At 43.4% G+C, this 26,652-nt stretch overlaps 2 protein-coding genes across 2 annotated transcripts in view; both read left to right on the top strand.

The window, feature by feature from the left end:
- Positions 1–19,589, top strand: part of LPXN (leupaxin) — a 147,744-nt gene extending 128,155 nt beyond the window's left edge. The window contains exon 10 of the mRNA XM_030221087.1: positions 19,526–19,589. The gene's annotated coding sequence lies outside the window, so the exon portion shown is untranslated. The remainder of the gene's footprint in view (positions 1–19,525) is intronic.
- On the top strand, positions 19,526–20,569 carry LOC115460578 (olfactory receptor 2AP1-like). The gene has a single exon (XM_030190350.1). It carries the CDS (start codon positions 19,526–19,528, stop codon positions 20,567–20,569), a length of 1,044 nt encoding a protein of 347 aa, XP_030046210.1.
- Positions 20,570–26,652: the final 6,083 nt, after the last annotated feature.

The raw sequence follows: 26,652 nt of genomic DNA on the forward strand, positions 1-26,652 counted from the left end.
TAAACTCCCAAATTTGGGAGCCTAAAATGTGGGTGGCAACAATGGCTGATTTGGGGGTGGAAAAGTTGTTAGGAACTTAGCACTGACTTTCAACTGTAAGGACTAAATAAGGCTCATAAATCTAGGCAAATGAATGCCAGCCCTAAATGTATTTATTTATTGGGATTTATTAACTGCCTTTATGAAGAGATTCACCCAAGGTCATGTACAGCAGGTACAATTTTGTTAACAGCATAACAATAGTAAAATAACCAAGAATAAACTAAACACAATAAATGAAGTAAACTTGAAAATAGTAAATTGAAACCTAATAATAGAGCCACCCTGAAACAGTATCAAAAACATACACATTTAACAGCACTGGAATTCAAATACAAAGAGATATAATACAATGTTAGCATAATACTAATGATCCACCTAAAAAGCATGCATTAGAACATTCAACTAACATAGATATGATGCTAAAGATTTTCTATAATACGGCTTACCATATATATCTTACCATCACATATCTGCTCTTGGTCCTTCAGCTGAAGGACCAAGAGCAGATATATGATGGGAGCAAGATGTGTGGTACAGAGTCATTTGGGATAATTTGATCGTTAGCTAAACTCAAGGCAAGTTCTTTGTATAGTTAACCAAGAGATAAGGAACTGTTCTAATTTATAGTGTGTGTAGCAAGCTAGTCCAGGTGCAGAATGAGTATATAGTCAGTCAACCTATGTATTAAAGGCTTGGGAGAAGAGCCAGGCTTTCACCTGCTTCCTGAAGTAGAGGTAGTTTCCAGTTATATTTAGCCCCTCTGGGAGTAAATTCCAGAGTATGGGGCTACTCCTGAGAAGGCTCGTTGGTGGGTATCACATCATACAATTTTTTTTTAGAGGACCTTAGAGGTCTTAAAGGTGTGTAAAGAGCTAACTTATTCTTTAAGTACTCTGGCCCTTTTTGTCTGAGGACCTTGAAAATCAAATAAGCATAACTTTCAAGTTCCTACATTTATGTGAATTTTCAGCTGAAACTTTGGCCTCTAAATTTAGCTGAAAATAGGGCACAAAGTAAGAGTTCAACTTAGGATCATAAATTTAGGAGTTCTTTGTTTTATATACAGGTATGAGGCTCTATATGAGTAGCCTTTAAAATATGTACACTAATCCATAGGATAATCTTCGGTGAAGTCCCAGAATATATGCTTGAGTTAATTGACTTACGACCCAGAAACAGATCCAGTACCTAACGATCATACCTGAACTTGCACTACCCAGACTGTAATGGCCTTAAATACAAGTGAATGTACGCCTCTAACTTTACATACATAGGCACTCAATTGTGGAATGCTCTACCCAAATCAGTAAAATCTACCCAGAACTACCTAAATTTCTGAAAATTATTGAAATCAGTATTGTTTAAGAAGGCTTATTCCCCAGGTTCAACTTAATTTGAATTAACTCTTATTATTAATAAGATCCAAGGACACTAATTACCTGTTATTATCTCTTGCCTATTGCTGTTTAATAGTTATTTCTTATCTTATTCTCAATTTGTACAATTGTTCTTCTTGCACTGTAGCCTTACAGATTTATGTAAGCCACTTTGAGCCTGCAATCAGTGGGAAAATGTGGGATATAAATGTAATAATAAATAAATAAATATAGCCAAGTGGCAATGGGAAAATAGCAGGTCTAACTTTAAGGACCTCTTTTTCTAAACCACGCAGTGGCGTTCCTAGGGGTGCTGACACCCGGGGCGGATCGCCGATGCACCCTGCCCCCTGGGTGCAGCGCCCCCCTGTGCAGCGTGACCCCTCCCAGCGAAAGGACACCCCCCCACCCCGGCGAAAGAACCCCCCTGGGTGCACACTGCTAGGGGGGGTGCCGCGCGCCGGTCAGCATCGTTCGTTTCCATGCTCCCTCAGCCCCGGAACAGGTTACTTCCTGTTACGACACTGACCGGTGCGCGGCACCCCCCCCCCCCCCCGGCGGCGTGCACTCAGGGCGGACCGCCCCCACCCCCTTGGTACGCCACTGAAACCACGCTGGTATGGGCTGTGGCATATTTGCCATGGAGGGAATTGATAGTACAGTTTAGTAAAAGAGGCCCTAAATGCATCCAGTGTTTTTTTTTTTTACTTTTTATTTTTTTTCCCAGGAGGTACATCCAAATGGAAACCTCATCCTAAACTTTGACCTATAGTGATGGTTTGATCGTTAAATTAGTATTCCAGGTTCCGTTATATTTATTACTTTTTTTTAATTGTTCCCCTTTCCTAACTGATGCAGCCAAGAATGAGATACAGCAATCTCTAGCTGACATGGTTGTCAAGTTTCCTAACTTACTCATTCTGGGTGATTTTAGCGTTCATGTCGATGGCCCATGACAGTCTAGGAAAGCTCTATTTTCTTCATTTCTGTCTAATCTGGACCTTTGACAATATATATCTTTTCCTACTCATATTGCAGGTCATTCCCTTGATTTAAGGTCAGCAACTTCCTCCTCAGGATTTACACTCTCTACTTTTGCTGCCACACTAGTTTCATGGTCTGATCATTTTGTTTTGACCTTTCATTTATATCAGTTTAGTGTAAAGAAAGAGGCCGGCCCGTTTTAGGGAGAGGCCGATCACAACTGAGCTGATGGCTAGCGAGGGTTAAGTTAGAAGGGAAAGGGTTTGAGGCTGGAGAGCAAGGAAAGGGTTAAGGTAAGGAAGGGTGGGAGGGGAAGCAGGGGGATATAAGCTAGGGTTGCTGACCTAGGGATTCGTCAGCAGCTTGAAGGAGAGGTGGTGAAAGGAGCTGAATGCAGTTTTGAAGTGAGCTGGCTGTTTTTTTCTTGTGGCAGGCTCTAGGTTTTGCTCCTTGCAGCGTTTGTTTAGCAGCACTCCATTATTTGGCTTCTGCAGGTAATAGGAGGGTTTTGCTGGTTTAAAAAAAAAAAAAAAAAGAGAGAACCGAAGCACAAGTAAATCAGAATACAAGGATGTAGGAAGACAGGGAGGGGGAGGGGGAGGGGGTTGAGAGATCGTGGGGATTTCCTGTTGGGATATGGAGGGCTGCACAGTAGCTCCGTTTGTTACTTACCTCCTGCAGGGGGGTAAAGAAGGGAGGTGGAGCGGTCCTCCTGGCTGTTTTTTCCTTTTTTCGGCAGGTACGGCTGCCATGAGTGGAAGGAGGATAGGGAGCCCTCTTGGAATAGTGAACTAGTTGGTGTATTCGATCAATAGGGATGAGGCAGGTTGCGTTGACCCTGCGCTGGTGTTGCATCCTTCGTCTCAGTTTTCTTGTGCAGTGGAGTTTTTTGTTTGGCCCAGATTAGAACAACCTGTCCAATGATTTCATTAATCCTAGCACATGGCTCGGCAGCGGGTCGTTGGTTTTGGCGCCATATTGGGCATCGAGCGGGAATTCCTGCGCGCCTTTGCGGGGCGTGGCGGTGATTATCCGGGGACTCTGGTGGTACACAGCAAGTGAGCGCAGAACACTGTTATGTTATTGGTGAATAATTGCCCAAATGTTAAGTGCAATACGAAGTACAATGTTATGCCTGAAGGTGGGGCAGGTTTACAGTTAATCCTGTGGGGATATGGCTTGTCTCCTGGCTTGGACGGCCAGGAGGCCAAGAACTTATCCGGGGCGTATCCTTAAACGGGATACACCATAGTCATCGGGTGCTATAAGAAAGCACAGGTCGGCGGTGGGTGTGCTCAGACGGCACCACCGGCAGCGGATTGGGGCGCATCATGAAGTAAAGCTGTGTACCCCAGGGCTTGAATTTGCCAAGTTATAAGAAGTTATGTATTACGGTAACATGTTAAGTTGCATTATGTGTAATAAAGTTTTTAAGTGCCTGGCTGCGGCCTTAATAAATTCCAAATTTAGTCGAAAAGTGGCTTCTGAGTATTATTGGGGATTATTGGGGTGATGAGAGCGTATGCCGAATGCTTCAGTTGTTGCTCCGGATAGACCTTCTTCATATATCGCTAGGCATATTCTTCAGCTTCATCCTACTTCCCTGCCTTCTCTTTTTTCCCAATTTCCTCAGGAAATGTTTCCTACTCACTTGGGGGGTGCATTGGCGTCTCTAACGTTTAGCCTGCCTACAATTTTAGCGGGCGCTAAAAACGTGAGCGCACCTTAGTAAAAGACACCTTTCATGATCAGGTTTGTTGTTGGATCAGAGTCCTAGAAAAGACCATGCTCCATTGCAACATTTTCACTGCTCTTCTGCTGTTAAACATCCTTGGTATCAATGGAGGCTTAAGAGCCCTAAAGCAGCAATTTAGACAAGCAGAGCATTAGTGGAGGAAAAACCCTCTCCCATTATCTTATATTTATATAAAGAACAGTGACAATTTTCTAATTATAAACTGAAGGTGGCAAAAAGAACATATTAAGGACAATTCTATAAAATGTGCCAAAAGATAGGTGCCAAAATGCTGGATGTCCAGATTCCATTATAGAATACTAGAATAAGTTAAGTACATAAGTACATACAGTGGGGGAAATAAGTATTTGATCCCTTGCTGATTTTGTAAGTTTGCCCACTGACAAAGACATGAGCAGCCCATAATTGAAGGGTAGGTTATTGGTAACAGTGAGAGATAGCACATCACAAATTAAATCCGGAAAATCACATTGTGGAAAGTATATGAATTTATTTGCATTCTGCAGAGGGAAATAAGTATTTGATCCCCCACCAACCAGTAAGAGATCTGGCCCCTACAGACCAGGTAGATGCTCCAAATCAACTCGTTACCTGCATGACAGACAGCTGTCGGCAATGGTCACCTGTATGAAAGACACCTGTCCACAGACTCAGTGAATCAGTCAGACTCTAACCTCTACAAAATGGCCAAGAGCAAGGAGCTGTCTAAGGATGTCAGGGACAAGATCATACACCTGCACAAGGCTGGAATGGGCTACAAAACCATCAGTAAGACGCTGGGCGAGAAGGAGACAACTGTTGGTGCCATAGTAAGAAAATGGAAGAAGTACAAAATGACTGTCAATCGACAAAGATCTGGGGCTCCACGCAAAATCTCACCTCGTGGGGTATCCTTGATCATGAGGAAGGTTAGAAATCAGCCTACAACTACAAGGGGGGAACTTGTCAATGATCTCAAGGCAGCTGGGACCACTGTCACCACGAAAACCATTGGTAACACATTACGACATAACGGATTGCAATCCTGCAGTGCCCGCAAGGTCCCCCTGCTCCGGAAGGCACATGTGACGGCCCGTCTGAAGTTTGCCAGTGAACACCTGGATGATGCCGAGAGTGATTGGGAGAAGGTGCTGTGGTCAGATGAGACAAAAATTGAGCTCTTTGGCATGAACTCAACTCGCCGTGTTTGGAGGAAGAGAAATGCTGCCTATGACCCAAAGAACACCGTCCCCACTGTCAAGCATGGAGGTGGAAATGTTATGTTTTGGGGGTGTTTCTCTGCTAAGGGCACAGGACTACTTCACCGCATCAATGGGAGAATGGATGGGGCCATGTACCGTACAATTCTGAGTGACAACTCCTTCCCTCCACCAGGGCCTTAACAATGGGTCGTGGCTGGGTCTTCCAGCACGACAATGACCCAAAACATACAGCCAAGGCAACAAAGGAGTGGCTCAGGAAGAAGCACATTAGGGTCATGGAGTGGCCTAGCCAGTCACCAGACCTTAATCCCATTGAAAACTTATGGAGGGAGCTGAAGCTGCGAGTTGCCAAGCGACAGCCCAGAACTCTTAATGATTTAGAGATGATCTGCAAAGAGGAGTGGACCAAAATTCCTCCTGACATGTGTGCAAACCTCATCATCAACTACAGAAGACGTCTGACCGCTGTGCTTGCCAACAAGGGTTTTGCCACCAAGTATTAGGTCTTGTTTGCCAGAGGGATTAAATACTTATTTCCCTCTGCAGAATGCAAATAAATTCATATACTTTCCACAATGTGATTTTCCGGATTTAATTTGTGATGTGCTATCTCTCACTGTTACCAATAACCTACCCTTCAATTATGGGCTGCTCATGTCTTTGTCAGTGGGCAAACTTACAAAATCAGCAAGGGATCAAATACTTATTTCCCCCACTGTAAGTAATGCCATACTGGGAAAAGACTAAAGGTCCATCGAGCCCAGCATCCTGTCCCCGACAGCAGCTAATCCAGGTCAAGGGCACCTGGCAAGCTACCCAAACGTACAAACATTTTATACAAGTTATTCCCGAAATTGTGGATTTTTCCCAAGTCCATCTACATAGTAACATAGAGGGGCATAATCAAACTTCGCCGGCAAAATAGATCGCCGGCGATCTATTTTGGCGGCGGTGCAACAGCTGGCCGGAACCGTATTTTCGAAAAAGATGGCTGGCCATCTTTTTTTTCGATAATACGGTTTAGCCCGGCCAAATGCCAGAGTTAGCCGGGGTTGAGATCGCCGGTTTTGTTTTTCAGCGATAATGGAAAAAACTGCTGGCCATCTCAAACCCAGCGAAATGCAAGGCATTTGGTCATGGGAGGAGCCAGCATTCGTAGTGCACTGGCCCCCCTGACATGCCAGGACACCAACTGGACACCCTAGGGGTCAGTGCAGTGGACTTCAGAAAAAGCTCCCACATGCATAGCTCCCTTATTTTGGGTGCTGAGCCCCCCAAACCCACTACCCACAAATGTACAACACTACCGTAGCTCTTAGGGGTGAAGGGGCAACTACATGTGGGTACAGTGGGTTTTGGAGGGCTCCCATTTACCAGCACAAGTGTTGCAGGTGGGGGGGGAGGGAAAGGGCCTGGGTCCCGCCTGCCTTAAGTGCACTGCGGTACCCACTAAAAGTGCTCCAGGGACCTGCATACACGCAGGCCTCTAGGACTTGTTGCTGCTGTATAACCTTGGCACACCAGTTGACACCTGAAGACTAATCTCTTTGAAAAAGTCCTTTATTTGAATAAGCACGTTTACTCACAGTTAACTGCAGATCAGAGGTTGTGCCCCACTGGCAAAGAGTCTCCCTGGTACTGAGATTAGCAGTAGGTCAGAGCTGGCAGAATGGTGTACAATGCCCTCTTTCAGCAACATTCAAGGTAATAACTAAGTTCTCTAACGTGGGTAACACATGAATGGGATCTAAAACTGGCTGTCAAAAATGACCACTACCTCATGGACTACCGGAAACAAAACTGGACACACTCTGACCCAGTTAGCAGGGGGAAAAGCACCATGGGAGTAGAGCCCACTACCCTACACCCACCACAATGCATTGCTGATGTGACTCTGCAGTGCACCTAACAGAAAAGGTGTCACACTCACCTGAGAGCCACATCACAACCACGGAAAGGCTGTCAGAGGATAGAACACATTCTGCTGTCATGGAGGTGGGTACGGCATTTGAGGCTGGCATACAGGCTGGCAAAAAAGGTTTTTAGTTTTATTGTTTTAGTGTGGGAGGGGGTTGGTGACCACAGGGGGAGTACGGGGATGTCATCCCCGATTCCTTCTGGTGGTCATCTGGTCAGTTGGGGCACTTTTATGAGGCTTGGTCATGAAAATTAAAGGACCAAGTAAACCCGGTGAAATACTGCTGAACGCCGCTTTTTTTTCCATTATCCACGAAAGCTGGCCATCTGGTAGCCACGCCCATGCCCACCCATGTCCCGCCTTCGCACGCCGCCAACACGCCCCCTTGAACTTTCACTGGCGAGGTGACGAGAAAGCAGCGATGCTGTCAAAAAAGCCGCTTTCAATTATACCGACTTGGCCGCTTTTACGAGATCGCCGGCCATCTCCCGATTTATGGCCGGCGATCACTTTCGAAAATAAGCTTGATAGTAACATAGTAGATGACGGCAGAAAAAGACCTGCACGGTCCATCCAGTCTGCCCAACAAGATATACTCTTATGTGCTATTTTTTGTGTATACCCTACCTTGATTTGTACCTGTCCTCTTCAGGGCACAGACCGTATAAGTCTGCCCAGCACTATCCCCGCCTCCCAAACATCAGTCCCGCCTCCCACCACCGGCTCTGGCATAGACCGTATTAGTCTGCCCAGCACTATCCCCGCCTCCAAACCACCAGTCCCGCCTCCCACCACCGGCTCTGGCACAGACCGTATAAGTCTGCCCAGCACTATCCCCACCTCCCACCACCGGCTCTGCCACCCAATCTCGGCTAAGCTCCTGAGGATCCATTCCTTCTGAACAGGATTCCTTTATGTTTATCCCATGCATGTTTGAATTCCCTTACCGTTTTCAAGTAGCGGTCTATGGACTTGTCCTTTAGGAAACCATCCAACCCCTTTTTAAACTCTGCCAAGCTAACCAACCTAACCGTTAGAATTTACACACCAGCATTTAGGAGCACATACTCATGCTTTTTGGAAACTTAGATTAATTGGACAACTACAACCTTTTTTGGAATTTTGGGCAATACCGATGGTGATCTATGTATTTCTGATGAGTCTACTGGACTATTACAATGTGTTGTATTTAGGTATTACAGGCAGATTATTAAAACAGCTGTGAATTGTCCAGAGCATGGCAACTAGACTCAGAAAAAGTAGATGAGATAGCACTTCTTAGGGAACTTCATTGTTACCCATTAAAGAACAGTGTTTATTTAAATTGATGATTATGATATATAAGCTACTCAGTTTTCAGTCACCTGGATACTTACTCAACTGATTCATTAGTATATCCCTTCCTATATGCTTAGATCTTCCTCCTACAGATTGCTGGATAATCTGCCTTTAGAGCTTTGCCCCAGGTCGAAATGGAGGATTAAAGCTTTTAGCACTTTAGGTCCTCTGTATCGGAACAAACTACCTCAGTAGCTAAGGGATATGCTGACCTTGTTAGCATTTACAAAGGGCCTAAAGACATTTTTCTCTTAAACATATAGATCTCTATGGGGCCGATATTCAGACCATGGAAGTTAGCCAGGCTGCCTCCCACGGTCAGCAATGAGCCCAGAAATTCAATGCCAGGGCGTATCTGGCAACCGGCATTGAATTTCCAGGGGGTTATTTTTGGCCGCTCTGCACATAGACAGTTAAGCCGATATTCATCTGCTGATCGACTAAGTTATAGTGGCCAAAGATAAACCTGCTGTTTATGCAGGTCTATCTGCATACTAAACTTACTCGGTCAGCCAACGAATATTGGTGCTAACCGGCTATATCGAGCGACATAGCCGATGAGTGGGCTAGCTGCTAAGCACTAATATTCAGCACGAGATAGCCAGCAATCTTGCGTTGAATATTAGCACTTAGCCAACTTAAGACTATTTAACTGGCCAGGAGCCATTTCTGGCCGGTTAAATAGCACTGAATATTGGGCAATATATGTTTTATTCTTTTTTAATCTTCATTGTTTTATTTGGAGCGTAAACCATGTTGAATGGACTTTCCATAAATGTGTTATAATGCCCAATGATGATTACAATGATGATGAAGTCTACAGCAGCTGTAAATGCATGTGCCTCAATGCTGCATTTTGGGACATAGGTAACACTATTTTATAGCATGTGTGTGTAATTGTAGGAAATGCCCATACCCTGGCCACATGAACACCCCCTTCCATTTGTGTGCTACGCAAGTTGCACTCTAAGGGGGTCTTTTACTAAGTCTCAGTAGCATTTTTAGCTCGTGGTAGAAATCAGCTGGTGGGAAATGCCGAGACGCCCATAGGAATATAATGGGTGTCTCGGCATTTACAACCAGCTGATTTCTAATGCGAGCTAAAAAGGCTACCATGACTTAGGATAAGGACCCCTAAGATTCTAAAATACCGCTTAGCGTCCAACTAGCACTTATGACAAATCTGAAAGATTCGGTGTTCTATAATCAGAGCATGTAGATAGCGCACACACTTAGTCACTCGCATTATAGTATGAGGGGAATTACGTGCAACTAATCCTCCTTAGAAACGTTTTCCAATAATGCAAATCTGATAACACCAGAGCAAACAGAACACTTCTTTGTCGATCTGCTGATATTTTAGCCCCAAGTTTTCACATCAAAAAATTGCTCATCTAAGGGTCTCTTTCCTCTTCACTGTACCTTCTCTTCTTCTTGGACAGTAGGACCATTTCAACTGTTTTCTTTGGATCAATCTATAGTAACATAGTAGATGACGGCAGATAAAGACCTGTACGGTCCATCCAGTCTGCACAAGATAAACTCATTATATGTGGTATGTGACTTCATATTTATACCTGATCTTGATTTGTCCTTGCCATTTTCAGGGCACAGACAATAGAAGTCTGCCCAGCACTGTCCTTGTTCTAAAATTTCTGAAGTTGTCGCCAAAGCCCCTGAAAAGCTCCACTCCAGCCCCTCCAAATCTATTCAGCCATGATCAGGGCACAGATCTTAGAAATCTGCCTGGCACTGGCCTTGTTCTACAACTTCTGAAGCTGAATCTGTCTGGCCATGATCAGAGCACAGACTGTAGAAGTTTGCCCAGTATTGGCTTTGTTTCCCAATTACCGATGTTACTACCTAATCTCCGCTAAGCTTCTTTGCATCCATTCCTTTTAAACAAGATTTGTTTGTGTTTATCCCACGCATTTTTGAGTTCTGCTACCATTTGCATCTCATCCTCCCATCGAAGGGCATTCCAGGTATCTACCACCAATCTCTGTGAAAAAATATTTCCTGAAATTATTCCTGAATTGGCCCTCTTTCAACTTCAATTCATGTCCTCTAGTTCTACTGCCTTCTCGTCTCTAGAAAATGTTTGTTTGTGGATTAATACCTTTCAAATATTTGAACATCTGTATCATATCACCCCTGTTTCTCCTTTCCTCCAGGGTATAGATATTCAGGTCAGCAAGTCTCTCCTCGTACGTCTTGCTAGGCAAACACCATACCATTTTAATCACTTTTCTTTGAACTGCTTCAAGACTTTTTACATCCTTAGCAAGATGTAAATCTAATCCAGATGTTCTATTATCACAAACTTTAGATGCACCTATAGATGTTTGTTAATTCAACACAACTCTGGTTATCTTTGAAACCCATTACTCTATCTATTTTATTTGAATTTCTATCTGCCATGAACATGACAACTTCTGTCTTAAACCCTGTTCCATCTCACTGGCTTAAGATTCCAATTCATGACCTTCTCCCACTAATTCTTCTGCTTGTCAATCATAGTCTGAATAACAGAATAGTTCCTTCCTGATGCAAAAACAGCAATTATATGTAAGAAATCAAATTTGGATCCAGCGACTCCTAATTACAGACCTGTGATCTACTTGTACTTTATTTTATCACAGTTGACTCAGAAATTAATCTTATCTGAGCTTTCTGCTCATGTGGACAATAAGCAAGGTTTGCATCTGAGAAACCTGGATTTTATACAGTTATAGTACAGAAACTGTCCTAACCTCTTTTTAAGCAAAGTTCACTTCAGGCTCATTTTCAAAGAGTAAACATCCAAAAAAGTGACATATGTCTGCATTTGGACGTTTATCTCACAAAGACGTCCAAATCAGTATTTTCAAAACCTATTTTAGACGTCTTTCTCTGAAGTCCGTCAGAAGGACATCTAAACCTCAAGGGGGAGTGCCAGGATGTGTTTCAAGGCAGGACTTGGGTGTTCCTAAGACTTAGATGTCCTTCACCATAATGGACAAAACAAAAACGTCCAAGACTAAAACTTAGATGTTTGAGTTAGACCTGTTTTTATAATGAATGGCTGCAGTGGATTGAACCACTTCCCCCAGGATCAAAGTCTGCTGCACCAGCAACTAGGCTACACCTCTACTTCACACAAAAGGTACCTCAAATGACCAGATGACCACTGGAGGGAATCGGGAATCACCTCCCCTTACTCCCCTCAAATCACAAAACATTTTTCCAAACAGCATTTTCAAAAGGAAAAGATAGACTTTTTTTTGTAGAAATTACCTTTCCTGTTCTGATTTTGGCTGTTTTACAAAAAATGTCCCAAATTCAGACTTAGATGTCATATCCAAAAAATGCCCTTGTGCATTTGACTTGCCTAAAGTCACAAGGAGCAGCAGTGGGAATTGAACCATGTTACCAGGATCAAAGCCCACTGCACTAAACTTAAGCCACTCCTCCTCTGTTTTGGATGTCTGCATTGGATGTCTTTTGTTCGAAAATGGACCAAAAAAAAAGGACTTCCAAATCACAAGACATCCATAGCATTTTTGAACACAAAAGATAGATGTCTATCTTTTTTGAAAATGACCTTCTTTCCTGTTCAGAATTAATTCTGATTTAGACGTTCTAATGAAAATGCCCCTCCACGTCTTTGATGGTCGAATGGGGGCAGTTTTGATGGATCTTATGGTGGCATTCAATCCTTTCTCCATTAATGTTTTATATCTTCCTAAGTCCCTTGGTTACCCTTATACAGAATGTTGTGGTTGGTGCATGCCAATGATATTTTACTTGTATTTTATACTGCGTTCCACAATCCTGATTTATCTCCCTTGTACCGCTGTCTAGACGCAGTAAGCTCTTGGCTTTCCTTCCATCACCTAGTGTTGTGTCCTTAAAAAATAACAGTTGCATGCTGGATTTTCAGTTGACCCAACTATCCAGCTATAGAACCTATTGTATGTGGACTCCAGTTAAGACAATAGAATCTTTTAAATACCAAGGTGTAGTAATTGACTATCAAATTATCTTTTACTTCCCAAAGTTCAGCTGTAATTAGAAAGGATTTTGCCTCTTTACACCAGCTCGATCAATATATAATTATTTAATTTTGTATTTATTAAATTTAACATTATTACACAAGTATATACTTGCTCAAGAAATATTTAAAGGTCAAAAGGCAAGAAAAAATGAACAAGCAGAATAATAAATATAAGTAAATACAATTCTTTAGCCCCAAACCTATAACATTAAACCACCATATTAAAGGGGGGGGGGGGGGTAGGAAAGTAATAGTGAAGTTTATATTAAAGAAAAAAGAAAAAAATGAAGCAGAAATAAAGGCTTAACTGATAACCTTCCTGGGCTTAATCATTACTATTATTCACTACATCAATTGGTACGGTAGCTGGTGAGACAGACAACTTCTTCATATCAATAAAGGAACCTAATTGCTCTGGGTCGAAGAACGTATATCTTAAACCTAAGTAATTCACCAAATATTTACAAGGATAACGAACTTTAAAAAGTACCCCCAACTGCGAATATGTAATTATTTTGATGATCTAACAATTCATACTCTCCTCCAATGGATGACCATTGTTTAATTTTTATATTTTGTCTGAAGAACACCTTGAATCTACTTGACATTCTGCATTTTATTGTTTAGCTTCTGTATTATGGAATTCATTACCTGCTCATTGATGATCTGCATCAGTATATGCTAAATTCAGAACTTCTGTGAAAACCCAGTTTTTTCAGTTAGCTTTTGGGGAACTGGGCCTGGAGCTTATTGAATGACGGTGATTTCTCCTACTATAGTCATATAGAGTATATGTTATATGTCTTGTGTGATTGTCTTTCTCCTATAAAAAATTGATTTCTATTTCCTTTCTTAACTGTTTTAAATGAATTTTAATATTATGAACAGTTGCGACCTGCTTTTCAGAAGAGAGCAGTGTATACAAGTTTGAATAAATCATAAACGATAAAACTGATTGTTTTTAACATTTGCATCAACAGATCACCCAAATAATATTACAATTCAATGACAGGTAAATTCTCCTAAAAGAAGAAGAACGGGTGAGCTTAATTAGGATTTCATCATTAAATTGAATAGCCACATGGTGGCATATATGTATCACACTATTTCATCATCTCTTTGCCCAATAAATATGTGATTTCTAGAACTGTTGAATTTATCTTAAGTCTTGTGGAAGAGTTCAAATTCCAGTGTAGTCTCACAAATAACTCCAGATGATTCTCCTGATCCAAAAAAATGCTAACTGATTTGCAAAGACATCTAAACCCAGCTATGTTAACCGTCTAACCACTCTATGTCTATAAATTCCACAGATTAATTATGCATTAGTAGGTCAATTCTAGAAGTGGGTACCCAGATTTCATTATAGAATAATGGAGCAACCGCTATTGGAACCCACCTTACATTAAGTTGTGCAATTACACCAACTGGAGAAACTGCAGGGACCCAAACACAGGAAGGGTTCACATAACGTACAGTGTTTGCTAAGTTACATGTGTAACTGGAAGAGCTGCCTATGCTCCACACACTGCCCAACCTCTTGCAGTTGCACTCTATAGCACTTATGTGTTCCCTTATAGACTAGCACTTACAGGGGCCCTTTTCCTAAGGCGCATAGGTGCCTATGTGCGTACAACGCATGTCAAATTAGAACTACCACTCAGCCACTGCATGCCCCAGGCGGTATTTCTAATTTTTACGCGTGTCCGATATGTGCGTCAGAAAATATTTTTTATTTTCTGCCACGCGGTGCTAACCAGGCGGTAATCGGCAGTGTAAGCGCGTTGACGATTACTGCCCGCTTAATGCGTGAGGCCTTACCACTAGGACAATGTGTGGCGGTAAGGTCTCAGACCCAAAATGGTCGTGCACCAATTTTTATTTTGCGCACATCTATTTTTGGCCCCCCAAAAAGCCTTTTTTGCAGGCGAGCTGAAAAATGGACCTGCAAGTGTCCAAAACAGGCACCTACACTAGCATAGGCTATTTTTCAGGGTGCCTTAGTAAAAAGACCCCACAGCACCTTTATAGAATAGCACTTATAGTGCCCTTATAGAATAGCTCTGTTCTCTTCTGCTGAAAAGATTACACTGGCTTCAAGTTCATTAACACATTCCATTCAAGATCTTATGCCTCACGCATAGACCCTCTATTCAGGTGACCCATCATACCTATCCAACCTAATCCTACCCTATACCCCATCCTGAGCCCTTCGATCTCTAGATGTGCATTGACTTGTTCTTCCCACATCATCTCGAGCACACTATGAGTCTACCACCAGGCACTTGACCTTTTTCTTCTTGGCCTGCTTTCTATGGAACAATTTAACCTCCTACTATACGAGGATAGCCCACCAATAAGAAATTTAATGTGGCTTTGAAACCAAATTTTTTTACAACTGCCTTTGGTTGACCGTCGCTCGACTGGGTCCTTCAGGATGATAGAACTGTACACAAAGAAGAGTTTCTTTTATCTTCTGCTGTGTTTGTGACTTTTTTTCTTTTAAATGACAGATCTGTTCTATCCATTCGTGGTATTCTTTTCAAGCTTTATGTAGATTGTAAATCAGTTTGACCTACCTCTGGAAAGGCGGTATAACAAGTACAATAATAAACACTTATGTGAGCCCTTATAGCATTTATGGTTTCCTTATAGAATGGCAATGATAAATGCGCAGGAAAGCACCAGTAAAATTGCTCTGTATCAGGAAAATCTCTAATATCCACTACTACTGACATTAGTTGGTGTTAGATATTTTCCCGATACAGAACAATTTTACTGGTGCTTTTGTGCGCATTTGTCATTGCTTCTGGAAGGTTGAAGTTTGTGCTGTGTTACTATCTAACTCACATCCTTTGAGACAGTGGCTGAAACACAGCCCATGTCGTTTATAATAAAGACTTATAGTAGCACCATTTGCACTGTTGAGTATATGTGGAGGGGCATAATCGAATGGCGTCAGCCAAATAGATGGCCGGCCATGTTTGGGGCCGGCTCCACAAAGGGGCGGAGCCAACCGTATTTTCGAAATACGGTTGGGGCCGGCTAAATCAATCACCAGGTTTAAAGGAGATGGCCGGCTTCGTTTTTCAGCCATAATGGAAACCGGGCTCGGCCATCTCAAACCTTGCGAAATGCAAGGCATTTGGTCATGGGAGAAGCCAGCATTTGTAGTGCACTGGCCCCCCCTGACATGCCAGGACACCAACCGGGCACCCTAGGGGGCACTTCTAAAAATTAAAAAAAAAATTAGCTGCCAGGTGCATAGCTCCCTTACCTTGTGTGCTGAGCCCCCCAAATCCCCCCAAAACCCACTCCCCACAACTCTACACCATTACCATAGCCCTAAGGGGTGAAGGGGGCACCTACATGTGGGTACAGTGGGTTTTTGGAGGGCTCAACATTAACCACCACAAGTGTAACAGGTAGGGGGGGATGGGCCTGAGTCCACCTGCCTGAAGTGCAGTGCACCCACTAAATACTGCTCCAGGGACCTGCATACTGCTGTCAGGGAGCTGGGTATGACATTTGAGGCTGGCATACAGACTGGCAAAAAAATGTTTAAAAAAAAATTTTTTTTTGGGTGGGATGGGGTTGGTGACCACTGGGGGAGTAAGGGGAGATGATCCCCGATTCCCTCCGGTGATCATCTGGTCAATTGGGGCACTTTTTTGTGACTTGGACCTAAAATTATATGGTCCAACTGCAGCCAGCGAAATGCTCGTCTGAGCCAGCCATCTTTTTTCCATTATGGGGTGAAGCAGGCCATCTCTTAACCACGACCCCGTCCCACCCCGCCCCCGCCCCACCTTCTGTTCCCTCCCTTGAAGGTTGGCTGACTCCGCGATGAAAAGCAGTTGACGCTGGCCAAAATTGGCTTTCGATTATACCGATTTGGCCGGGATCAGGAGATCGCCGGCCATCTCCCGATTTGTGTCGGAAGATGGCCGGCGATCTCTTTCGAAAATAAGCTCACTTGTCACCTTTGCTGTGCTTCTTCGGTAGCCTTTTGCTGTGTGTGAGAGTTTGTGTTTCTGTTTATCCATCTGTCCTTACAGAATAGCACTTATGTGTGCCCTTATAGAATAGCACTTATGGGGCCCTTATAGAATAATATTAATGATGCCCTTAATGGAATAACACGGTGCCCTTGAAGAACAAGACGATGATCATTTATAGAGCAGAGCAGTCGTATAGGGGAATATGGAATGGTAAAAGTACATAAATACTCTGGGTTAGGGTTACCATATGGCTCCAGAAAAAGGAGGACGGATTGAGCCAGCCGGGTTTTACTTCCATTGCTTTGAAAGCAATGGAAGTAAAACCCAGCTGGCTCAATTACTTCCATTGAAAGCAATTGCTTTCCATTGAAAGCAATGGAAGTAAAACCCGGCTGGCTCAATCTGTCCTCCTTTTTCTGGAGCCATATGGTAACCCTAGTCTGGGTACTATGTAAGCACATTGAGCCTACAAATAGGTGGGGAAATGTGGGATACAAATGTAATAAATAAATAATCCAATCCTATGTGCTTTGAAAGTAAGTGTAAGTTATTTGAAAAGGAGCGTTTCTTTATGAGAAGCCAATGAAGTTCTTGAAAAAATGGAGAAGCATGATCAAATTTATGTGCATGAAAAATATGTTTGGCAGCAGTACTTTATATTAGTTGAAGCTTTTTTCATTTGCATATGAACAGCGCTGCGTAACCCTAGTAGCGCTTTAGAAATGTTAAGTAGTAGTAGTAGCCCAGGAAAGGATTATTACAGTAATCGAGTCACAAAATTACAGAGACAAAATAAGAGAATGAAAACTGTTTCTATCGAAGTATCTACGGACAGATCATAGCTGACAAAGAAAGAAGAAACTGGTCTTGCAAAGAGCAGAAATCTGAGGGGATAAAGTAAGGTGGAAATGTAGAATAATGCCGAGGTATCGAAAAGAATCAACTGAGCAGGTAGGGACATCAAAAAGATTCAAAGCAATGGAAGGAACAGATAAACCTCCAGAAAACCAACATACCACTGTTTTTTCTTTACTTACTACTATTACTACTACTACTTAACATTTCTAGAGCGCTACTAGGGTTACGCAGCGCTGTACAGAGCAACAAAGAAGGACAGTCCCTGCTCAAAGGAGCTTACAATCTAAAGGACGAAATGTCAAGTTGGGGTAGTCTAGATTTCCTGAGTAGAGGTATAGTGGTTAGGTGCCGAAGGCGACATTGAAGAGGTGGGCTTTGAGCAAGGATTTGAAGATGGGCAGGGAGGGGGCCTGGCGTATGGGCTCAGGGAGTTTATTCCACGCATGGGGTGAGGTGAGGCAGAAAGGGCAGAGCCTGGAGTTGGCGGTGGTGGAGAAGGGTACTGAGAGGAGGGATTTGTTCTGAGAGCGGAGGTTACGGGTAGGAACATAAGGGGAGATGAGGGTAGAGAGGTAAGGAGGGGCTGCAGATTGAGTGCATTTGTAGGTTAGTAGGAGAAGCTTGAACTGTATGCGGTATCTGATCGGAAGCCAGTGAAGTGACTTGAGGAGAGGGGTGATATGAGTATATCGGTCCAGGCGGAAGATAAGACGTGCAGCAGAGTTCTGAACGGACTGAAGGGGGGATAGATGGCTAAGTGGGAGGCCAGTGAGGAGTAGGTTGCAGTAGTCAAGACGAGAGGTAATGAGAGAGTGGATGAGAGTTCGGGTGGTGTGCTCAGAGAGGAAAGGGCGAATTTTGCTAATGATATAGAGGAAGAAGCGACAGGTTTTGGCTATCTGCTGGATATGCTCAGAGAAAGAGAGGGAGGAGTCGAAGATGACTCCGAGGTTGCGGGCAGATGAGACGGGGAGGATGAGGGAGTTATCAACTGAGATAGAGAGTGGAGGGAGAGGAGAAGTGGGTTTTGGTGGAAAGACAATAAGCTCGATCTTGGCCATGTTCAGTTTCAGGTGGAGGTTGGACATCCAGGCAGCAATGTCAGATAAGCAGGCCGATACTTTGGCCTGGGTCTCCGCAGTGATGCCTGGTGTGGAGAGATAAAGCTGGGTGTCATCAGCATAGAGATGATATTGGAAACCATGAGATGAGATCAGGGAGCCCAGCGAAGAGGTGTAGATTGAAAAAAGAAGGGGTCCAAGGACAGATCCCTGAGGAACTCCAACAGAGAGCGGGATGGGGGTGGAGGAAGATCCATGAGAATGTACTGTGAAGGTACGGTGGGAGAGATAAGAGGAGAACCAGGAGAGGACAGAGCCCTGGAACCCAAATGAGGACAGTGTGGCAAGAAGTAAATTGTGATTGACAGTGTCAAAAGCGGCGGATAGGTCGAGGAGGATGAGGATGGAGTAGTGACCTTTGGATTTGGCAAGGAACAGGCCATTGCAGACTTTAGATAGTGCCGTTTCTGTCGAGTGTAGGGGGCGAAAGCCAGATTGAAGCGGATCGAGGATGGAATGAGAGGAGAGAAAGTCAAGGCAGCGGCTGTACCCTTCTGATCAGCTGTGCTCCGAGGGTAGGAGGGCTCCGAGGGCAGTGCTATGACAGCAAGTGTTGCGATTGCTGTTGAGGGCGGAGCGATGACGAAGCCTACGAATGGAGGGCTCAGAGGACGGCAGGGCTCCGACGGCGGGGCTTTGAGAGCGAGTGGTGCAATTCCTGTGGAGGGTGGAGCTATTACGAAGCCTACGAACACTTCAGGGCTTCAGGCTTCACTGCAACGCTGCCAGCTTCAGAACGTTGGAGGTGCTTTTTATTGTATAGGATACCGCCCATTAGATAAACTATCTAGGCAATTTACAAACTATTAAAACAGAATTGCAAGAGAATTTATTGAATTCTGTCTTAGTACTATATGAAAGGTAAACAACCATGTCTGATTGTCTCATTGTAGATGCAACGTTATGAAGACAGATCAACAAAAAATCAAAGCCATGCGACTCTCTTCATTTTATTGGGATTTTCAAGCCATGGAGATCTCTATATTTTCCTCTTTCTGGCATTTTTTCTGGTCTACACATTTACTCTTCTTGGAAACCTGTTGATCATTGTTCTCTCCAGAATGGATTCTCACCTTAACACACCCATGTACTTTTTCCTCAGTAACTTCTCTTTTCTGGAAATTTGTTATACAACTGTCACTGTGCCTAAGATGTTATCAGACTTATTCACTGGGAACAGAACCATTTCTTTCTGTGGATGTCTAACCCAAATGTATTTTTTTTTCTTCTTTGGCACTACTGAGTTCTTCCTTCTTGCCCTAATGGCTTTTGATCGATATTTAGCCATCTGTAACCCATTGCGCTATCAAATGATTATGAGTTACAAGGTTTGCTTGTTGTTAGTACTTTGTTCTTGGATCAGTGGCTCCCTTGTCCCAATCACACCTACATCTGTTATTTCACAGTTATCTTTCAATAGCTCTAATAAAGTCAATCATTTCTTTTGTGATGTAGCTCCAATTATAAAACTGTCATCTGACAACACATTTGTTATTAATCTAATTGTCTTTATGTTGTCAAGTATTGTGGTTCTCAGCTCCATTCTCCTAGTGATGGTGTCTTATATTTTTATCATATGCACTATTCTGAAGATCCCTTCTGCCACGGGGAAGCAGAAAGCGTTTTCCACCTGTGCATCCCACCTCATTGTTGTCACCATATTTTATGGTACAGTAATCTTCATGTATGTGAGGCCAGCATCAAGTGACTCAATTGATTTGAACAAAGTTGTGTCCATCTTCTATTCAGTTATTACACCAATGTTAAATCCGATCATCTATAGTTTAAGGAACAAAGAGGTGAAAGAAGCTTTGAGGAAAGCAACACGAAAACTGAGAACTTTTGAGAATCACAGCAGTGTTATCACCAGTATAAGTAGTTACAAAGCAGACCTCACAACAAATAAAAATGGCAATGAATTTAGAAGGTCAAAGTAAATGAATTTTTTATACAAAATATTCTTAAGGTAGATTGATGACTTCCTGAATCTGCAGACAGTACAGAACTTTAAGGTCTAGCCTTATGAAATAGTGAAGGACCTTAGTTCGATTCGAAGCACAATCAAGTTATCAGCTTTAGTAGAAACGCCAAAGATTGGATGGGTTTTAGAAAGTAAACCACCCATTTTCCCAAAGTTGCTAGTTCTGGAAAGCACATCTGTGGTATATTGTTATATGAAGGACATGAAGATGAAGCCTGTACATCTATAACCTATCCCACACCTGTTCTATAGACAAGAGGATTTTATTTCTGCCCTGAACTTGATGGCACTAAGTACCAACACCTGTCTTTTTATTCTTCATCAGCTCCTAGAAATCAACAGGAGGGAAGGAGCTGGTTTAAGGATCAGATTAACACTCTGCTGTATTCTGCCTTATGCAATTTCACCTTCTTCCTTCCTTTCTCTACAGGGGAAAAGAAGAGCTGTTTGGGGCAAGAAGTTGTTTTCTTCATGGTACTGGCAAATATAGCTAGGGCACCACCTCTGTATCAAATGACCAAAGGCAAGAAGAACAGCACCAGAACTTGTACCCTGCAATATTGATTATTGTGATTAGGATTATTAGGAAGGGGGGTTCCTCTTTTTGTCCTTCTAACTAAGTGGAGAGTAATTTTATAACCGGGTGCCTAGACTAGCAAGCTACGTAGATATATATTCCCCTGGATTCTATATAGGTCACCCAAAGTTGGGCACTGAAATTTGCACGCGGCTCTGAGATCCACACACAAATTAATCGCTTATTGCTGTTAACACTTAATTGAAGCTAATTAGGAGTTACACATGGATCTTCTCTGTGCGTGCTTCTCTAACAACTGTACGCAACTGTTCTCATGCGCTTCTCAAAAGGGGGCATGTCCATGGGGAGGCATGGGCAGGTCAGGGTCATTCCAAGATGTTAGGCACAAAATAATGGCCATCCATGCCTAACTGTGGGTGTGGAAATTACACCAGCTTCTATGGGGCATAACATGGGACGTGTGTGCTGAACCCCTATTTTATAATGGTCGAGCACCCTTTATAGAATAGGAACTCAGTGCAGATCCTTTTGGCGTTATATATAGAATTCCCCCCATTGTGCCTATTCTATAACAGCTCGGTCAATATTCAGTGAAAATGAACTGGATAGGAATGGCTTCTACCAGTTAACTCCTGCTTAATAAAAGTGCTGCTGAATAACTGGCCTGGTGCTGAATATCTGAGTCTAAATCTGAATATCGACTGAAACATGTGCGCCTCTGTGCCTTTGTGAAATTACCCCATTGACAACAGAATGGCCATCCATCAGTTTTGCAGTTTGTTTTAAATAATTAAACTAAAGGAGTCAATATTGAACGTGACTGCTCAATTAAAGCTTGTTAGCCAGACCTAGAGCAGATACTTGGTGACATTTAATGAGATAGAGCTGCTGAATATCTGCTCTGACACACTCTACACTCTCCAGTTAGTGCTGGGGCTGTCCAGAGGCAGAAGTTAAGGATGGAGGGGGGGGGGGGGGGGGAGTTTACCTGGACACCACTGATATTCAGAGGCAGTACACAGAAAACTATTAGTTAACGTAGGACAGTAAAGTCTGGAAATTCATTGTCAGTGCCTGCCACAGGACAAATACTGATGGGTAAATACTTGCGAGAAAGGAAGGCCAGCGAGGAGCATGCCGAGCAGCCGCACATAACATGGTGGCTGCCGCACGGCAGCTCCCTGGCCGGAGCGACCCTTCCCTTCCGGCTTCCCCACCGACGATCTGGATGACGTGGCAGTGGACCCTGCGTGCCGTTGGTTGGGAGGCTGGAAGGGGGCGGGGCTGCAGCGTGTCCCATGCACCGCATAAGAGCTGCCGATGAGGCGGGGAGGGCCTCTTTGTCGGCAGCGAGCGGAGAATGGGTATTTTTTTGGGGGGGAGGGGAGGAGTTGTAGGGGCAGTTTGGAATTTTGGAAGAGTATGAAATTCCACCTTTTAAAGTACAGCAGACTGAGAATGCAGGAGATTCAATTCCCACTGCAGCTCCTTGTGACTCTGGGCAAGTCACTTAACCCTCTATTGCCCCAGATACAAAACTTAGATTGTGAACTCACTAGAGACAGAGAAAGTATCCACATGGAATAAATGCAAACCACTTTGGTTGTACTACCAAAATGCAGTGTATCAAATACATGACCTTTATCTATATATATAAAAGGCAACCCCAACGTTCTGAAGCCTCCACGGAAGTTGAGGCGCCCGAGATATCCGGTGTGCCCTGGAGTGTCTGCACCGCCCTCGCGTCAAAACGTCATGACACGTCAAAACGTCATGACGTTGAGGGCGGAGCTATTGACACTCGAGGGCCGAAACGGCCCACAGCGAACAAGGCAAGTAGCTTCGAGGGACGGAGGGAGGGGGCCCCTTGCTAGCGCCCGTTTCATTCCGCTCAGAAACGGGCATTTTTTACTAGTGTAATCATATTTCCCATAGAAATGCATTGGTCCATTTTTTGGAAGGCTTATTTCTTTTGAACATTTGGCTGCAATTTGACCCACTTTTATTTATTTATTGATTGATTGATTTGGATTTATTTTCCACCTTTGAACGCAATGGTGTCAATATTCAGCTGGCGATGGTCAGTGTTTTTTTTAGCCCGCTGCTGGTATTATGCTCAGATATTCAGTGGTGAGCTATGTCCGGGCACTAACATTGAATATCCAGATATAGGTGGGCTTATAACACTTAACCAGCTAAGTGTAATATTCGGCATTTAAATACATAAGTTAAAAAGATAGCACTGGGTTTTTCGTGGTCCTATTAATCCGGTTAACTTATCTGGTGAAGTGCTGACTCTGCCCCCAGACTGCCCACAAAATAGCTGGCTTCGGCTCAAGGCGGTAACTGGGTATATTCAGCATCACTATCTGGTTTTGCACTTGTGAATATGCCTGGACAAGTGAATTAAACAGCCAGGGTCCTCTCTTGACCATTTAAGTCACTTTATTTTTTAATAATTAGCTTTTATGATTCAATGTGGAAACTTAAAAGAATCAAACCTTTCTTCCCAAGGGAAGTATTCCGCAGCCTAGTACAATCAATGGTGCTAAGTCATCTAGACTACTGCAATGCCATTTATGCCGGATGCAAAGAACAAATCATCAAGAAGCTTCAAACCGCTCAAAACACAGCAGCCAGACTCATATTTGGGAAAGCAAAATACGAAAGTGCCAAACCCCTAAGAGAAAAACTACACTGGCTTCCATTAAAAGAACGAATTGCGTTCAAAGTTTGCACCTTGGTCCACAAAATCGTCTATGGAAAAGCCCCGACCTACATGTCAGACCTTATAGACTTCCCTATTAGGAACGCAAAAAAATCATCACGCACATTCCTCAATCTCCACTACCCTAACTGTAAAGGGCTAAAATATAAATCCACATACGCAACCAGTCTCTCATACATCTGCACGCAGCTATGGAATGCACTACCGAAGGCCATAAAAACAACGCAAGACCTAACCATTTTCCGAAGGCTACTGAAAACAGATCTTTTCAAGAAGGCATACCATAAACATCCATCTTAAATACTAAATAATAACACTATATACAATCTATACATGGCGGCTGATTAACCTCTTTGCTATTGTTATGTTCCATGTATGTTACCATGTATGTATGCACCTTAAAGCAATACCATTTGTAATTCTGTTACCCAGAAATGGCAACCGCCATTACGGCAAATGTAAGCCACATTGAGCCTGCAAAGTGGTGGGAAAATGTGGGATACAAATGCTACAAATAAATAAATATCATTAACCAAGCCAGTACACTTGTGCAGAAAGTAATTTAAACATGCAAAATTTGCTAACAGGAAAAATATTATATTTCCACTTGACCTATTCTCCACCCCAAGAAGGTGTACACATGTGGAGGGCAATTTTATAAATAGGCAAAAAAAAGAGCAGCTAACCCTACTGCATAATCAGTACCAAAGAAATGAAAAGCAAGGAAAAAGAGGTTAGCTTTCATAAACTACAAGACATAGCACAAAGAAGAAGGCAGGTGACAATATCTGGAAAAGTTAAGAGAAGCTGGTAGAGCAGTAGGAAAGCAAAGATGGAAATGGAAGAAAAAAATAGGCAAAATGATAAAATGGGGGGGGAACAAGACATTGTTTAGAAATATAAGGTTGTGTGGTCTCATGCTGCCTTCTAACGGGGAGGGGCATTTTCGAAAGAAACGTCCAAGTTGCGCTTTGGACGTCTTTGCAAAACGTCGAAATCTGGGGGTGGGGAAAACCGTATTTTCAAAACAAGATGGACGTCCATCTTTCATTTTGAAAATACCATCAGAGACGTCCAAATCCAAGGACATCCTTAAATTTCGATGTCCCTAGATTTGGTTGTCCCTAGACATGGACGTCTTTGACTTTCAGCGATTTTCAAAACCAAAGACGTCCATGTCAAAAATGTTCAAATGCAAGCCATTTGGATGTGGGAGGAGCCAGCAGTTGTAGTGCATTGGTCCCCCTGATATGCCAGGACACCAACCAGACACCCTAGGGGGCAGTGCAGTGGACTTCATAAAATGCTCCCAGGAACATAGCTCCCTTACCTTGTGTGCTGAGCCCCCTAAAACTCCCCCAGAACCTACTACCCCAATTGTACACCAATACCATAGCCCTTAGGGGTGAAGGGAGCACCTAGATGTGGGTACAGTGGGTTTGTGGTGGGTTTTGTTGGGCTCACAGTTTCCTCCACAAATGTAACAGGTGGGGGGGGGGGGGGTATGGGCCTGGGTCCGCCTGTCTGAAGTGCAATGAAATACCCATTACATAGTAACATAGTAGGTGATGGCAGAAAAAGACCTGTACAGTCCATCCAGTCTGCCCAACAAGATAAACTCATATGTGCTACTTTATATGTATACCTGACCTTGATTTGTGTCTACCATTTTCAGGGCACAGACCGTAGAAGTCTGCCCAGTACTAGCCCTGCCTCCCAACCACTAGCCCCACCTCCCAACCACCGGTGCCGCCACCCAATCTCCACTAAGCTTCTGAGGATCCATTCCTTCTGAACAGGATTCCTTTATGTTTATCCCACGCATTTTTGAATTCCGTTACCATTTTCATCTCCACCACCTCCCACGGGAGGGCATTCCAAGTATCCCACCACTCTCTCCATGAAAAAATACTTCCTGACATTTTTCTTGAGCTTGCCCCCCTTCAACCTCATTTCACGTTCTCTAGTTTTACTGCCTTCCCCTCTCCGGAACAGGTTCGTTTGCGGATTAATACCTTTCAAATATTTGAATGTCTGTATTGTATCACCCCTGTTTCTCCTTTCCTCCAGAGTATACATTTTCAGGTCATCAAGTCTCTCCACGTACATCTTGCTATGCAAACCCCATACCATTTTCATCACATTTCTTTGAACCTCTTCAAGTCTTTTTACATCCCTAGCAAGATATGGCCTCCAAAACTGAACACAGTACTCCAGGTGGGGCCTCACCAATGACTTTTACAGAGAAATCAACTCCTCCTTTTTTCTGCTGTTTATACTCTTCTCTATGCAGCCTAGCATGCTTTTGACCATGGCCACTGCCTTGATGCATGGTTTCATCATCTTAGGATCCTCGGGCACCATCACCCCAAGGTCCCTCTCCTGAGTTGAGCTTACCAATCTCTCTCCTCCTATATGGTACATCTATTTTGGATTTCTGCACCCAAGTGCATCACTCTGCACTTCTTTGCATTAAATTTTAACTGCCAGACCCTGGACCAGTCTTCCAACATTTGGAGATCCCCTCTCATAGTTTTTACTCCCTCTGCAATATCCACTTTATTGGCTATCTTCATGTCATCCACAAAAATGCAAACTCTTCCTTCTAACCCTTTAGCAATGTCTCTCACAAACATATTGAACAGAATCAGCGCCAGCACCAACCCTGAGGCACTCCATTGCTCACCTTTCTTTCCTCTGAGCGGATTCCATTTACCACCACCCTCTGCCACCTGTCAGTCAACCAGTCTCCAATCCAGTTCACCACTTTGGA

The sequence above is a fragment of the Microcaecilia unicolor genome, chromosome 1 (assembly GCF_901765095.1).
Source record: "Microcaecilia unicolor chromosome 1, aMicUni1.1, whole genome shotgun sequence".
Taxonomy (NCBI): domain Eukaryota; kingdom Metazoa; phylum Chordata; class Amphibia; order Gymnophiona; family Siphonopidae; genus Microcaecilia; species Microcaecilia unicolor.